We start from the raw sequence: 14,937 nt of genomic DNA on the forward strand, positions 1-14,937 counted from the left end.
CTTTCATGGCTGAAGCAAATGTCCAATAAAAACGGGAGGCTGTTGAGATGGCGCCTCATACTACAGGAGTATAACTTCGAGGTCAAATATAGAAAGGGGAACCAGAATAAGAACGCCGATGGACTGAGCCGTGGATTTTAGAGTCGAACACTGATTTTCTTGTTGCTGTTTCTTTTTTACTGATGTGTTTCTATCGCGGCTGAGGTCACGGCATTTAGATTTTTTTCCAAGGGCTGACCACCACAAAAAAAAAAAAGAAAGAAAGAGAGGGCAATCATGGGGTAAAATTATGGCAGTCTTGGCGTCCGGTGGGCGTGTCGCTCGGGCACGCCGACCAGAGTGTGTGTGCTTGTGTTGTGTATCCCTGGAACAGGGTTATTGGTGATGCGAGTGCTGAGGCCCAGAGAGGCCGAGTGTTTGCACATGTCGTCTCGACGCTTCAGGTGACCCGACAGTTGGCCACCCTCGAGTCGAGTCTTTCGGCGGCGGAGGAGTCTGTTGCGTCCCGCTGCCAGTGACGTCTTCGAGGCGAGCGCGATGTCGCCGCCACTCAGTTCCGCGAACGCAGCGACTGTTGAGGCTGACCATTGTGTCGCGGGACGGTGCGCTGGCGCCACGGCTGGGCCCTGCGGAATGCGGCGGCGGTTTCGGGGAACGAAAGATTCGTCGCTGCTTCTTGGAGGGATGGGTCCACCCGGAACAACTGAGCATAGAGCTGAGGGGAAGTCGGGTTCCGGGTGGACGATTCACCCCCTTGATCCCCCCCTCTTACTGCGGGCCGCCCCTGCCTTTCGTGAAGTGGACTGATGGACCGAGATAGAGGGAGAGGGGCGGCAACGAGAGGGATAAAAAGGACGGAGGAGACGGCGGGCGCAGAAGGGGGAACAACGATGACCAATTAACTTTTCTTTGAATGCAAATAAATCCTTTTTTTCAAGTTTCCTAAATGGACGTCCTGCTTTCATGACCTGCCTGATCTTGGTCATCCCACCCAATCTACCCCGACGACGCTACAAACTGGTATCTACCCCGACGACGCTACAAGCTCTATTGGGTACTCACGCTCCAAGAAATTGGTTGCCAGGATACTTTTCCGACATAACCTTCGCGATATGTCTCGTCTACCATGAACCGGCTAAAGAAACGCAGGCTTTCACCTCCCCTTGCGACTGTCCTTTGAACCTCCTCCTTCGGGGGCTGCGCTCACCACGTTGCCATTTCCTCTACTGGAACACGGTTCACTTTCTAGTCTAGCTTTGCTCCGTTCCACAAAATAAGCCATGCGCGTGGAAATTAACGCCCTTCTACAAACTCATGAACTACCACGCAAGAGTGACGAGGATGCCATCAACAAATATTCGCTTACTATTGCCATATAATTGCTGTTCACATAAAATTGTGCACGCATCGTAGTCTTGCATTACAAAGTCCCATTTGCTAGTGCGCGAAAACTTATTCAGGATTATTAGGAGATCATCTTGGAATGGCTTTTAGGAACGATTAGTAAGCCCACGTTTCTGCTAAAGGTTAGTTTACAAAGTGGCCTGAGTGGGTTTGCTAGACTTCCCCTGTGAAGGGGGTCATATATTTTAAAAGAAATTTTGCATCTAATATTTATTTCTTTATTAAATTCTACCAATTCGAATTGCAGTGCTTTGCCATTTGGAGAATACAAGTGTTCGCCGACAGATTGGAAAGACGTTGAAAAAACTGCTTGCCTAGTGACCTCGTTAATACCCGCGGTATCTACAACTTCCATTTATGTGTATTTTAAGAGGAATATAATAATTTCATATTCTAAGACTTTTTTGTTGGTAAAAAAAAAGCACTCATGCATTATGTCACTTGGTTTTATTATTACCTAAGGTGTTAACTACACAAAGCAAAATAATGCCTCGAGGCTCCTTAAGTAAGAGGCTACAGTGGTATTCTTTTTGAGGGTTTATTGTATTATCAGCATGTCATTAAAGGTGGCATTTCAAGTTAGTCGTACACTCCTGAAAATGGTGCTTTATGTTTCAACCACTGGAAAATATGGGTGGCTAGAAAACCTTTTTATGCTACACAACACGTTTTTTTTGCAACAAGATCATGCATGGTTAGACGGCTTCGTAAGAATTAGAACTTGAAAAAAAAAAAAGATAGAGGCAGCTTCATTGACTTCATGTAGTGAGGGCTGGTCAAACAGCAGAGTTTGTGGCATCCCCGCCAAGATATGATCTGCCTCAGTACAAATTGGAATCATGCATATTTTACTCATTTTCCTCAAAACGAAGGTCTCCGAGAGGTGCATTCTTTGTTCTTCAATTGTCTTTCTCTTTCGTTGTTTTTTGTTTTTCTTCTATTTTCATTCTTTTATTTTTATTCTTTTAACTCACTCTCTCGTTTTCTGTATTTGCGCCGTAAGCTACTTTTGCTCTCTTTTGGCCTTTATCTTTCCATCTTCCCGTTACATACACACTTTTGTCCGGGTAGTTATTTGTTTAGTGCACATGGGAAAGCTACTGAGGATTGTCCCACTTCTGTAGCACGTACCGTCTAAGAAACTGTGGACGGTGGTCCCCAGGGATGAATGTCTTAAATTATGACATAATAATTATTATGAATGCATCCCTACACTGAGCACATCATTCACACTCGTGAATGATGTGCTCAGTGAAGGCATTTGACTTCATAGTTCATAATATACTATTAGGTCTGTATACTTTACTCGTCTGTATGTTTTACTCCCTGTAACATTTTTTTATGACATGATAATAAACTGGGGCCGAATTCACAAAGCTTTCTCTTTGGCTACGCATTTTCTTAGCCAAAAATTCTCTTATCTGGAGGGATTACTATAGCGCGGGTATGAATTTAACTTATTCGGCACTTAAGAGGGCAAGGAGGACACACGATAGCCGATGAAACGACAAGGAAAGAAAGAAGTGTGTGCCAATAATATCAAGGTAGCACGCAAAGCGTCTAGCATAGAGAGTATACGAACATAGCCAATGATTTGCTGCATCTAAGTTTCAGTTCCGCGAGCGTCTGCTACAGCGCTTACGGGATGCCGCGTACGTTGTAATAGACGTTTTGGTGGGCTGTGCAAAGCCAAGCACTCGCCTTTAATCAACGACTGTAGCTAAAAAAATTATTGCTCGATGGCCTTAAGCCACCGAGCAATCCATGCACTATCTCGCCAAGTACAAGTAAACAACACTCCAGGTGAACCACATAAATGAAACCACACATAAATCAATGCATGCAATGTTTTATAATGTGCCTCGAATGCCTTCCCCTATTTAACGCGACCAGTTACCTTACATTTTATTGAAGCTGCGCTGCTACTTAACTAATTCGGTGCAATCTAGCACGGTATAGTGGTGAACGTAAGGGTGTTTTGTACCTATATTCAAAGGTAGCCTTTGTTACAATATTCTTATTACAAGACACGTGAGCGACTTTGGTGCCTGCAGACGAATTGTGCGGAAATAGATAGCAGCAGTAATCAAATGAAATTGTGAGCGCGATTTCGCTGGTTCCATGCACCGCAGCATGTTTATAAAGTCGGAATGCGAGAACGTGCATACGCTTACGCTTAGGTATATGTCTACGTAAAATGAGGAGACTCGTCGGGAGGTGTCTCAGTGCTAATGCTTTTCACAAAACACGGTGCAAATATTTCGTCCAGCGTTGTTTGAGTGCGCAAACAAAGCAAGGGACGTATATACGAGTCTTCAGGTCGAGAGACGTTATCACACGTGCGAAAAGGATGAAAAGAGAGAGAGAGAGAGACTCTCGTTTCGGCTTCGCGAAAGCTTGAAATTGATAGATAATAAAGACAATTTTCTGGCCCAGCAGACGTCAGGGAAAGTCTCCGCCAAGCAGCGTCAAATGCTCGGAGAGCATAAAAAAGTGGAGTACGCGTTATATGAGAGTGACAGCCACTCAGAAAGCGAGATGAAGTGTGACTGTCCTTAGATGTGAGAATCAATGCTAATTAGGAGAGTTGAGTAATTGAGCCAAAACTTTCCTAAATAACGATAATGGAAGCAAACTGAGTGTTCATCTAGTGAAAGTGACACTAGTGACAGTGAACTCATAATAGTTGATTAGCGTTGTCACAGGCCGATATATATTTTTATTTTCTTATTTATATTTGGTAAACTATGAGAAGGTAGCCTACGTTAGAGCCGGCTATCCCAACGTCATGATAGTAATGTACAAGAATAAATAGCGCACGGTTATACATTCACACGTGGCGGTTTCTATCTTCTAGTAACCTTGGGCAAACGCATTCTAACTATTTTTTCTATTTTTGACAAAGTTTCACCGGACGTTTTTGCATTTGGCTTCATTCGAAGGATTGATGATATATCAGCAATAGGGCGAATGCAAGCACTGCTGCAGTGGACGAGCGGTTACAGCGCTCAACTACAATCAAGAGGTACTTGGTTCGATTCGCAGAATCACTGAGCACTTTTTTTTTTTAAGAGGTTGCCCGGCCTGACATTATGCATGGTGGCGGGTACTAATTTTTTGAGAAGTAGGCTTACGCACTTGCTTCTTTCACTCCCCTTTTGTTTCAAAAGCGCTGTACTGTGCTCCTTTAAAAATTAAACAATTCAGGGTTCATAATTTTCTCCTCTAGTCTCTCTTATCGCAAAAGTGTCCAGTGCTGAAATACCAATATTATACCTGGTATATTACTTTTCACGTGTTTGGATATTCGACCAGCAATCAGTCTTCAGGGTGTTTGGAAGAAAATCTACACATGCAGTGAGCCAACTGCTTGCAGCTAAGTTGACTGCCTTTGTAGGGACACGCTTTCGTGCTAATTTTGTGGGCATCAGCACATGCAGCAAGACCAAAGATCACGGACAGTTAGAGCTGATGCAAACAGAGTGATTATTTTGTGTCTTCTCTCCCGCTATTTGTCCTGCTGCACGCTTCAGTGTAATGTCGCTGTCAATGGTTAAAATGAACTATAGCAGTTAATCGAGTCCTGCTGAGAGGGTCCCTATTGTCCAGAATGGAACAGAACAATGGCAATTTGATTTGTGTGATAAAGAGATACCCTGCTTTTGGTTACTAGAATAAATTTCTAAACTGAAGTTTATTTTCATTAACAACAGTTCCAGTGCAGATGAAAGGTGCATGGACAAAATTCGTGTATTCAGCTTGACTAGGTTTGTGACCTTAATTATAATTGCAAGCCGGTATCGCAGTATGCATAAATATCACACACATATACAACCACGGGTGATAGTTTGCTTATTCTGATTAAAATTGAAAGGTTGAAATCGACATATTCAACCAACGCAGTGTGTACGAGATATGCCATGTAGAGTAGCTATGCTCTAAACTAATCTTCGCAGGTTCGTTCCATTTTACCCAATTTCTTGCCCATGACTGTAGGTTGGTAAATGAAACAACTTATTTAAACACACATAGTCTGTGTAAGGTTACATTTATTTTTATCCAGTACAAAATAAATTGAAATGTATAATGGCTCAAAAGAGAAATAACTAGAAACAAATTCAGCCAAATCATTACCAAACTTACTGATCAATTATGAACGGACTCTCATTTAAAAGATACATACATACATACATACATACATATACGCACACACACATATACATATGTACACCCATACGTACATACATACACTCAGGTGTAAATAATAAAATGAATGGCTTTAAAACAACAATTCTAATACACTCATTTTGAATATACTACAGAAAGTAACTTACGAGAGAAATCCACCAGCACTGTTATGTCTGAACACGGTGTTTCTCGAACCATCTCGCAAAAGCTTGATGCATAGTTTTCCGCTGCTGCCCAGTGACAAGCAGTTTTTATAAAGAACACAAGAATAAAGCCCTTGACAATGACATGCTAAAAAAAAGGGCTGTGCATCAATATTTTGTACATGACTGCAATATCACTCTGTTTATTTACATAGCTTGGCTCATTCACAACCCACTAAGAAAGCATGTTAGGACACTTGGGCTGAAAGTTGGCACAGCGCGAGTAAATTCTAGACAATACATGAATAATACAATTATAAGCTACTAAGCTCCTTGGCGCAAACAGTGTTTATATTGACAGCTATAGGTGCCATTTCGTTTCCCCAAAACACTTCTCAAAAGTAGAATCAACTTTATTTAGCTAAAGGTTTCTATTCTGGCGCGTCGTGGTGGCTCAACGGTGGAAGTGACTCTTTCGGCCAAGAAAACAAACACCAATTATTTTTCCAGTTCGTGAATTCACCCCATGCTAACATTGAGGCAGCTGGTAGGAGTGCTTTTGGAGAGAGGAAACCACCACATTCCCACTAGTTGTGGCCTTGGGTAGCTACTTCACTTGGACAAAAATGATCAAAAACACTCCTCAAGAAGACTTCAAAGTTTGCACACCAACACAGTTCCGATACAGCTGTCTATTAGTCTGCTTGAAAAATATTGAGTTTACTGGTGGGCAAAGACTGTACACTATGTGAGGTGATGCTCCAGTGCACTGCATGTATGTCTTGCTGCTGGCCTCAACTGGGATGTTGCTCAGCACATATGTGTAAAATAACAACTAATACTATGCCACTGCAAAGTAATTATGTGTCGTTTGCATGAAACACGGACCACAATAAAAGAACATAACAACATTTGCCTTCACAACGTTCAAAAACAGTAAATAAATTTCCACAGAGTTTTCACAGTTCATCTGAGGATAGTAATATTGGTTGTAAACACAATCTTACTTCCACTAACAAACTATTTTAAGATGCCAGATTCAATATTAAAGTATACCAGCACTTTTGTAGGGCTAAACAATTGTACAGGCACCTAGAAAAACACAAGTGAATGCATGCTATAGCTACATATAAAAATAAATACTTTTATTTCTAGTCTGAGTAGAGCTGCATAGATGATAAGTCACTTGCATTACATTATGAACAAACCTATCCGAGCAAAGTATACATTTAAAAAGTTACACTTACACAGTAGATAAGTAGACTGTTGAAGGACGGACAGGCAGTGGGATAATACCCAAGCACTAAAATCTACTGTTAAGATATACTAGGAGTAGTGATGATCCTCTTCCTTCCAAATAAAATAATCCACATAGATTCACTTCCCAGAGCTTATACACTCATGGCATCATTGGTGCTATACAAATGAGTGTACACTGAAGGATTACATCGACTAAGTACATGATTACTGCAACCATGGCTTTACTTCTTGTACTACAAAGAATGCAAACACAGTTACCATTGGCGACCATGGATGCTGTGATTTCTGGCATGCAAATGTAGAGGCATGCAGGCACTTAACACACATGTTAAAATTTTCAGCTCAAAAATATTTGTCCACTAACACTACAGCAGCCTTTAAATTAGTGTCATAATTTGGTATCTTCTATGCAAAATTTAAATAATTTCAAATGCAAGCAAAGGAACTGCTGAATAATGCACTGCTAAGAAGTTAAGCAACAGCTGCTCCTGACATCACAATGTGCTCTTTCTGCTGTTGTAAACTTTGAGCAGGAGAACAGTCACTGGCAGTCCCTTTATACTTGTTGGTCTTCTGAGCTCAGTTCTTGACACACTGTACATGACCGTGGAGAACCGAACCCCTTGTTACTGCTGGAACTTAGAAAAATACAGATAATTGTTACAACCATGCTACATGCAAGAGTGTATAGTTGTCAATTATGTGCTCATATTTACAGATATTGTATTCTTAGAAGCCAATGACAAGCCCCAACACACACACACACAAACAGTGAAGGCTGAAAATATATTTAATATGACACAAGAGCAAAACCACAATGTTATAGATGAAGGCATGAAACTTCTGACAGGCATAAAAAGCCAATAGAGTTTCTTTTATTTCGACTTTACACTAGGTGCGAGAAGTAGACCACAAATAAGTTCACTAAGAAACACAAGTTAAACTGCATTGCAACACAACAGCCAATGTTGATGACTTTAAGGCTGTCTAACATAGCCAGCTCACCATACCGCATATCGGAGCAAATGGGTAGTCTAGAAGACACAAAGAACTTGTGGATTATGAGTGTGCTTGTTACTGGCATCTATTATTCTAAATGAAGAAAACCTTTGAAAAATGCACTTCAGCAGGGGAAATAATCATACGCAACAAACACAACGGGCTCCTACAGGTGCCACCAACACTCACCATTATTGTTGATACCAGTGTCTTGCCGGATGGATATGCTGTGTCCTGCACAGAACACCAAAGGAGCGCTCCATGACTTGGATTGCATGTGTGCTAGCTGCATCGCTCTGCTGCTGAAATAGGCTAGCCACAGACAGAGAAATGGGAAGCCATGGCTTTGAAACACACTGAACGTCACCTTTAGAGATCAACAATGCATACTTAGGTCAGGTACAATTTGTAGAAAAATATATATCACTATGCAATCGTGGTGAACATGTTCGGCTGAAACACAAGCAACAGCACTGAGGAAAAAGCTACATTAGGTAAAAGATGCAGTTACTGGCCCTATGTCATCTGAGGCTTCTTCAATAGGTCTTTCTTTTTGCAAGTTGTGAACAGCCAGGCGATTTTCACCCACTTGCTATTTCCTTCCAGAGCACTTGATCCACAGAGGGAGTCACAAGCTCGAGAGCTCAATAAGGAATCAAAGTATTTGTGCTCGTTTCAAAGCACAAGCTTTTGAGTCTGAGATTATTGGAGTTTCATTCATAAGCGGCAGGCTTTCAGCTTTCAACATTCTCAATTATCTTGCAATTTAGTTGTATAAATGTTGAATAAGAATTATGTGTAAGAATATTACAGGTATCCACTGAAAGCAACCATGCTTGGGTTTTCAATTTGTGCACAGTAAGTGGTGTTCACGTAATCGTATGTATTAAAGAAAAACTAACCTTGCAGCCAGCCGTTAGGCAGTTTTGTGCCCTCGAAGCTCCCAAGCAGATCGCAGTCGTTCCAGATGAGGCTGCCATGCATGCTTCTACGCCACATCCGCTGAATGATAACAGTCCCAGCAGTGACATAGGCCTGCACAGTTAGGGAGAACGTGTCTTTCCTATTTTTGTACAGGTGCTCCAAGTAATGATGAGGATTGATGTGCCGTAATGTGCAACCGATGCATCACAGGACCTTAACAAACCAATCTCTGCGATCTGTGAAAAGCCAAAAACGAGATATTTTAAAACAATCATTAAAAGCACTCACTTCTAATACTTATTTGAGGAAGCTATCACTTCGTTGAAGTGACCAAAATCTGCTATAATCACTTTGAAATAAACTGAAGCCTCATGTAAAATTTACGTACCGCAATATATATGTCCTACTAAAGTATAGTACTACCACAGTGGTAATCGTCTGTGAAACTAATTTTCCTAAATAACATAAATTTTTTAAGTGCAACCTGGCTCCTGAAAAATAAATTCACATTTACTTTCCAACTATCAAACGTGGTCAATCGACAGGCCCAACCTCAATCAAACAAGAGCTCACTTGTATCAAATCACAAAAAAACTTTTTATGTATTTGCTCCATAATATATGTAAGTATATAACAGTAGTAGTAAATTTTTCATGCTTCAACTTACCATAGAGAAACAATACATCTGATGGGCTTAAAAACTTGCACACGTTATAGAACTGCGTGAATTATAGTACCGGTGAAATTCAGTTCTGCAAGGTGAACTCACCGATGGCAGCATTTAGTAGCCGTCGGTGTCATGAGGAACCAAGGCCGGCCAACAGGCAAAGGGCATCTGCAGACTGGAAGCTGCCAATGACAGCAATGAAGGGCTGGCCAGGCGTGCACGTCCATTGATAAAGTGTAAGAACTGGCCATGACCGGCTGTTGTCAAGGCTCTAGTGCCGTGCAAAACGATGGCCAGATGAACTCGGAAACCTGTAGTTAGGCGATATTGGTCTACAACTTCATCCAAAGCAAGGCACCGGTGAAATCTCTGCTTTTTTTGGGGGCTGGAGGGAAGCTTGACGTTCACGGGCTCTCGCTGCCACATAGAACTCTCAATTTGTTACCGAAGAACAGTCTAGGCGCGCTTCCAAAGTAACACGATCCACAACAGAATGTAGCATCTCGCAGTTTTTGTTGATCACATCACAGCGCTAGGACTATGGTTATCACAAAAACGAGAAGTGACGACTTGACAAACAAAAGTGCCAAGCTGCCCCACCACAACTTCGCAGGGCAAAACAGTTATCAACGCTTTCAATTTTCGGCCACACGAGCACAGCTTGTTCACAAGTCTTGGAACGTCAACACAGCACCACTGTTCACAACGAACCTCGTTTCACTCCCAAACAGTACATTGCTCTCAAGTAAATAGAAGCGTACGGGCTAACTAGTGGCGAAGCAAGAACCGAGCGCGTAGTTCATACGTTTCCGTACGTACTTGGGGTCACTCAAGTAACGTGTCAAAACGCTGTCAATTCGAAATGTCCCACAGCACCAAACTGAGAGACTGGAAAGTCAAGCGAACGAACTGTTACAGGCACACAAACACACATTGCAGGCTTCTCGAGTGCTAGTTGCCGTCGATACACCGACGCCGATCCCCGCTTGATAACCACACCGACGCACAGGCTTCGCTGTGCTTCACCATACACCATTGCACTGCCACAGCTTTCCGCACTGCTTACACGCACCGAAAGAGCTGCTGTAATGACAACACATCCGGTCAAACGCTGAAGCAACTCGTGCGAGAAGCGTTTGCTGAAAGTCGCACCGACCGATATGCTGTTTACGACGCCATGTTGTTTTCGACAACTGCGCAGCACATAAGATGATAAGAGAGCTCTTAGAAAGTACTTGCACTATTTTCACGGCGTGACAAAATTTTCTCTTATGTGCGAGGGGGGTGATATGACGAACAGGACAGGCATGCCAGATGAAAGAAGTGTTTTGGCAACGTCACGGAGTGAGCTGATGTAGAGGGTATTGCTTCACAACCAATCACAAGCTGTGCCTGTCGGCCAAGCCGTCATCTGCTCGCGTTTGTCGTCTGCTTCGATCAGAGCATGCGACAGGGGATTCGCCTTCGCAACGCTTTTATTCTCAGGTCAAGTGGTCGCTACGTCGCACAAAATACATGTCAGTGGCTCGCTCTACCTTTGAATGATATTCGTGCGCCAAGTTAAATGGCTGGTAATTGACGCAGGGATGAATTCAGCCAAGGTTTGCTCCAGAATCGTGAGGATTTGCATATTTTCGGTGTCATACAAAGTTATTAGGGTCATTTCATTCCAATTGCTTGCCATAATATCACGGTCCATATCGGTATCTGAACAGTGGAGGTCAAGATGCATGATTTGTTTGTAGTTCCATGCGTAATCACGCGCACCCCTAATACTTTTTGGTTTACAAAGTACGCTTTGTTCCAGATCGTCCCAAAGTGTATCGACAGCTGTATTTCAGAGATAGCAACCATTGGACAGTTAGAGCCAATGAAAGTACACTAGAGCACAAACTTTAGGAACCACTCACTGAAAACTTCCTCTCATTCTTATTTCCAATAGCGTGCAAAGAATGGGCTCCCATTAACCTCTTTGGTGGTAATTTCCACCAATGAGGCGAGGATCTCGAGTCGCACTTTTAATTGGATGAGATGGGGCGCAACACAACAGCATAACAAATAAGGTTGATCCTATGTCATGTCGCGTTCGAATGCACCGACCATTCACGTATCACATTGGTTTTCATCCAACCACAAATCTTTACATGCGTAGTTTTATGCCATTGACGCCCAATAGAATTCTTCAATTACTGCGACTTCGAACTTATTGGACGATGGTGGTTGTTAACACCATCCACTGCGTACAAGGGAAACAACACGCGAAGCTCAAAGCGCCGAAAGAAATAAAAACGCACCAGCAGTCATGAGGCAGCCCTTAATGGGCGTGAATTAACTCAAAACCAGCCAGGGCACCAAAGTATACCGCTGCGGCAGCAGGTTCTAAATAGCCACATTGTTCCTAAGAGTGGTCCGGACCACTCTTAGGATTTTCTCTCAGCCATGCTGTTTTTACGCACAATTTCGCTTCGTGAATCCACTTACGAGCACTTTTCGTTGACGTCAGCAAATATAGCAACTGCATCACCATCGCTGACATGTTCCCGGGCAGTCACAGCGCGCTTTATTTGCAGCGGCCGATGTGACAACTATGGCCTCTTACGACGTTTTTTCGTTTCGTGAATCGACTTACGCAACAAAATTTCTCTTGCGCAAAAATGTTTTCGTAAGTGAGTTTTGTGAATCCGGGCCCTCTGATTGATAGGTAAACTCATCTCAATAGGTGTCGCCGGTAGTGCGCAGGAGCTGATTAATAGCTACTTATCTAATAGACAGCAAGCTGTTTGTGTTTCTAACATCCTCTCCACTTTTAAATTTATTGACAAAGGTATCCCGCAAGGATCCATACTGGGCCAGCTATTATTCTTATTCTATAATAATGATCTAACCTCGGTTTTAACACACAGTCAACCTTTATTGTACGCAGATGATACAACTATAGTTACTAAAGACAAGTCCATCGATGCGCTAACTAATAAATTGTCCTCTGACTTTTATAACATTCAGAACTGGTGCACAGCTAATGATTAAACTATTAATGCCAATAAAACACACTTCATTGTTTTTCATTCTATAGTCATAATCCTCTTTCACCTACACCCGTTATTACTATCAACGGCCACAGTCATCTTAGTACTCCTAAGTGCACATTCTTGGGACTAGTTCTAGATGCTCATCTCAAGTACCATCAACACATTTCACTTATAAGACAGAGGATGGCTCATGGTATCAGAACATTAATTAAAGCACGACCATTCTTCAATTTGCAGACTTTGCTTAAGCTGTACTACGCCTTCATCCACAGTCATATCACGTACTGTATCACGGCATGGGCGAATACCTATTCATCTCAAATCCTTCCACTACAACGTCTCTAAAACCAAGCTATTCGCATCCTAACATTCAGTTCACCAATCACCAGCGCATCCCCACTTTTTCACCAACATAATGCACTAACAGTGTGTAATTTTTTCAAATATAATTTGGGGATTCTTGTATTTAAGTGTCTCAACGATACCACAACAGTCAACGTTTTAGAGAAATTTCAATTGTTGAACTCTAATCCTACCAGGTTTGCTTCAAACAACAACTTTTTACTACCACATGTACACACTAACTATGGCAAACATACTACCATGTTTGCAGCTATCCAATTTCGGAATTCAGTACCAATAAGCACGAAACAATATTCATTAACTGCTTTCAAAAAAGAACTTAAACATCCTATCTCGGAATTATAACACATTTTCGTTTTTATATCGGCGTTCGCTTACATTCACAGCTATTACTGTGTGCGTTATGTTCACATTTATTACCCATGCACATTGAAGTTGTTTTAATAGCTGTATATCATTAGTTAACGTCATTTCGTTCCCGATTCTACTGCCATTTTTATTGTATGTTTTGTTGTTTTCTTAGCACAATTACTGAACATTGTTTTGTTACCATTTTTACTCGCATTTTTATTGCATGTATGCGCTGTTTTTATTAATATCAATAATTACTTAATCGCTTTTTGTTGCCATTTTGTTGTACTTATCAACATGTCATTTTTTAACAGGAGGCCCCCTTTCAGCCTTGTGCTATATGGGACCTCCTTCTGTATATACTAACCCCAATGCGTGTATATTTTTTGCGACAAATAAAGATTTCATTTGATTTGCTTTGACTAGTGGAGCCAGCTCTGCCTATGAAGACCCAAGAGCGTAGGGATGAACCATCAGTGAATCGCACCAAGCATGGCGGTTGTTTTTGAGCGACCTTTGACACACGCCTGCCCTCACTCTAATATGCACTACAATAGCCACAGAACAGAAGCATGTCTCTGCCGGAAACACCTTTGCGTTCATTGCAATTAAGTTGAGGTGCACAAGCTGGCGAACTTGTAAACTGGGTAACGGCCCCAGCACCTCTAAACTCATTAGCTAAGACAAGAATAGCTAGGCTAATCCTTGCTTACCAGCGTTCTTGAATCATAAGTAAAGAGTTTATCAAAAAAAGAGAAAGGAGGCTATCAATCTCTGTGAACTTGAAAGTAACCTGTAATCAAGTGTATTTAATTAAACAAAATTCAACCGATGCGCTTCCCGTACGCTTGTCTGTGGTGAGGCGACATACCAACGCTATGTCGCACTTTGTGGATGAGAGCACTGTACGAGCTTCAAACTACCCGAAAACACACGCCCGGCAGGGCCCGTGGGCCAGGCCGGAAGCGGGTATAGTAGGATTTACAGTGGACTCTGGCCGAGCTCGGGCCTGAAGCTCCGCGTTCAGGATCTGGGTTGTGTTTGAAGTGCCTGGCTTGGGTCGCACTGGGCTCGGACATCGCTTAGTTTTTAGTATCACAATAAAGTAGAGCATTGAATTAGTTTAGACTAAAAAACTGTAATCTGAGAATGTCACATTGATAGTTGAGATGATCCAAGTGAAAGCTACATTTTATTATTTTGAGCTAAAATCACTGCTCATGACATCGCGGATTTTAAATTGTATTTGTCGCAGTTTGGTGAAATTGGCGGTACAAAATTTTCTGAGACTTGCAGGGAAGTGTAAATAGAAAGGCTCTTTTCCTTCGTTATAGGTACGTAATAAATAAAACAAACAATAATGCCAGGAAATATATAGTTGGTGTTTTTAGAAGTAATCATAATGCAAATGTGAAGAAAGAAAAGTGGACCAAATAATAACCTGCCACCGGCAGGGACCGAATCTGCGACTTGCACGAGTGCCTGCACATATGCCACCCGAGCTCATTTGTGGCACTTTTCAGCTTTCTGATAATGCCGAACATGTTGTGTCAAGTCGGTCTATAATTCACGATAGCGCATCGCCAAGTATGCGTGAACCCATCCGAGA

General features: G+C 42.1%; 1 protein-coding gene across 6 annotated transcripts; it reads right to left on the reverse strand.

The window, feature by feature from the left end:
- Positions 1-5,435: 5,435 nt before the first annotated feature.
- Positions 5,436-10,903, reverse strand: LOC142771935 (uncharacterized). 6 transcript variants are annotated; one of them, XM_075873941.1, is made up of 4 exons: positions 9,688-10,903; positions 8,897-9,029; positions 8,184-8,228; positions 5,436-7,627 (listed from the first exon to the last, which is right to left on the reverse strand). In XM_075873941.1, the coding sequence occupies exons 1-4, from the start codon at positions 9,697-9,699 to the stop codon at positions 7,575-7,577; spliced, it is 243 nt and encodes an 80-aa protein (XP_075730056.1). In that variant the 5' UTR covers positions 9,700-10,903; the 3' UTR covers positions 5,436-7,574. The 6 variants fall into 6 exon arrangements, with proteins under 6 accessions (XP_075730056.1, XP_075730055.1, XP_075730052.1 ...); XM_075873940.1 differs by having other exon boundaries at positions 5,436-7,633; XM_075873937.1 differs by having other exon boundaries at positions 8,184-8,306.
- Positions 10,904-14,937: the final 4,034 nt, after the last annotated feature.

Source organism: Rhipicephalus microplus, chromosome 9 (genome assembly GCF_043290135.1).
Source record: "Rhipicephalus microplus isolate Deutch F79 chromosome 9, USDA_Rmic, whole genome shotgun sequence".
NCBI classification, from domain to species: Eukaryota; Metazoa; Arthropoda; class Arachnida; order Ixodida; family Ixodidae; genus Rhipicephalus; species Rhipicephalus microplus.

Excerpts from the sequence above, each read along its gene's own strand:
- LOC142771935 (XM_075873936.1), bottom strand. Across the intron at positions 8,307-8,896 it reads GCCTAACGGCTGGCTGCAAG|CCTATTTCAGCAGCAGAGCG; the intron begins GTTAGTTTTTCT and ends GTCTGTGGCTAG. Across the intron at positions 7,634-8,183 it reads CACTGGTATCAACAATAATG|TTCCAGCAGTAACAAGGGGT; the intron begins GTGAGTGTTGGT and ends TATTTTTCTAAG.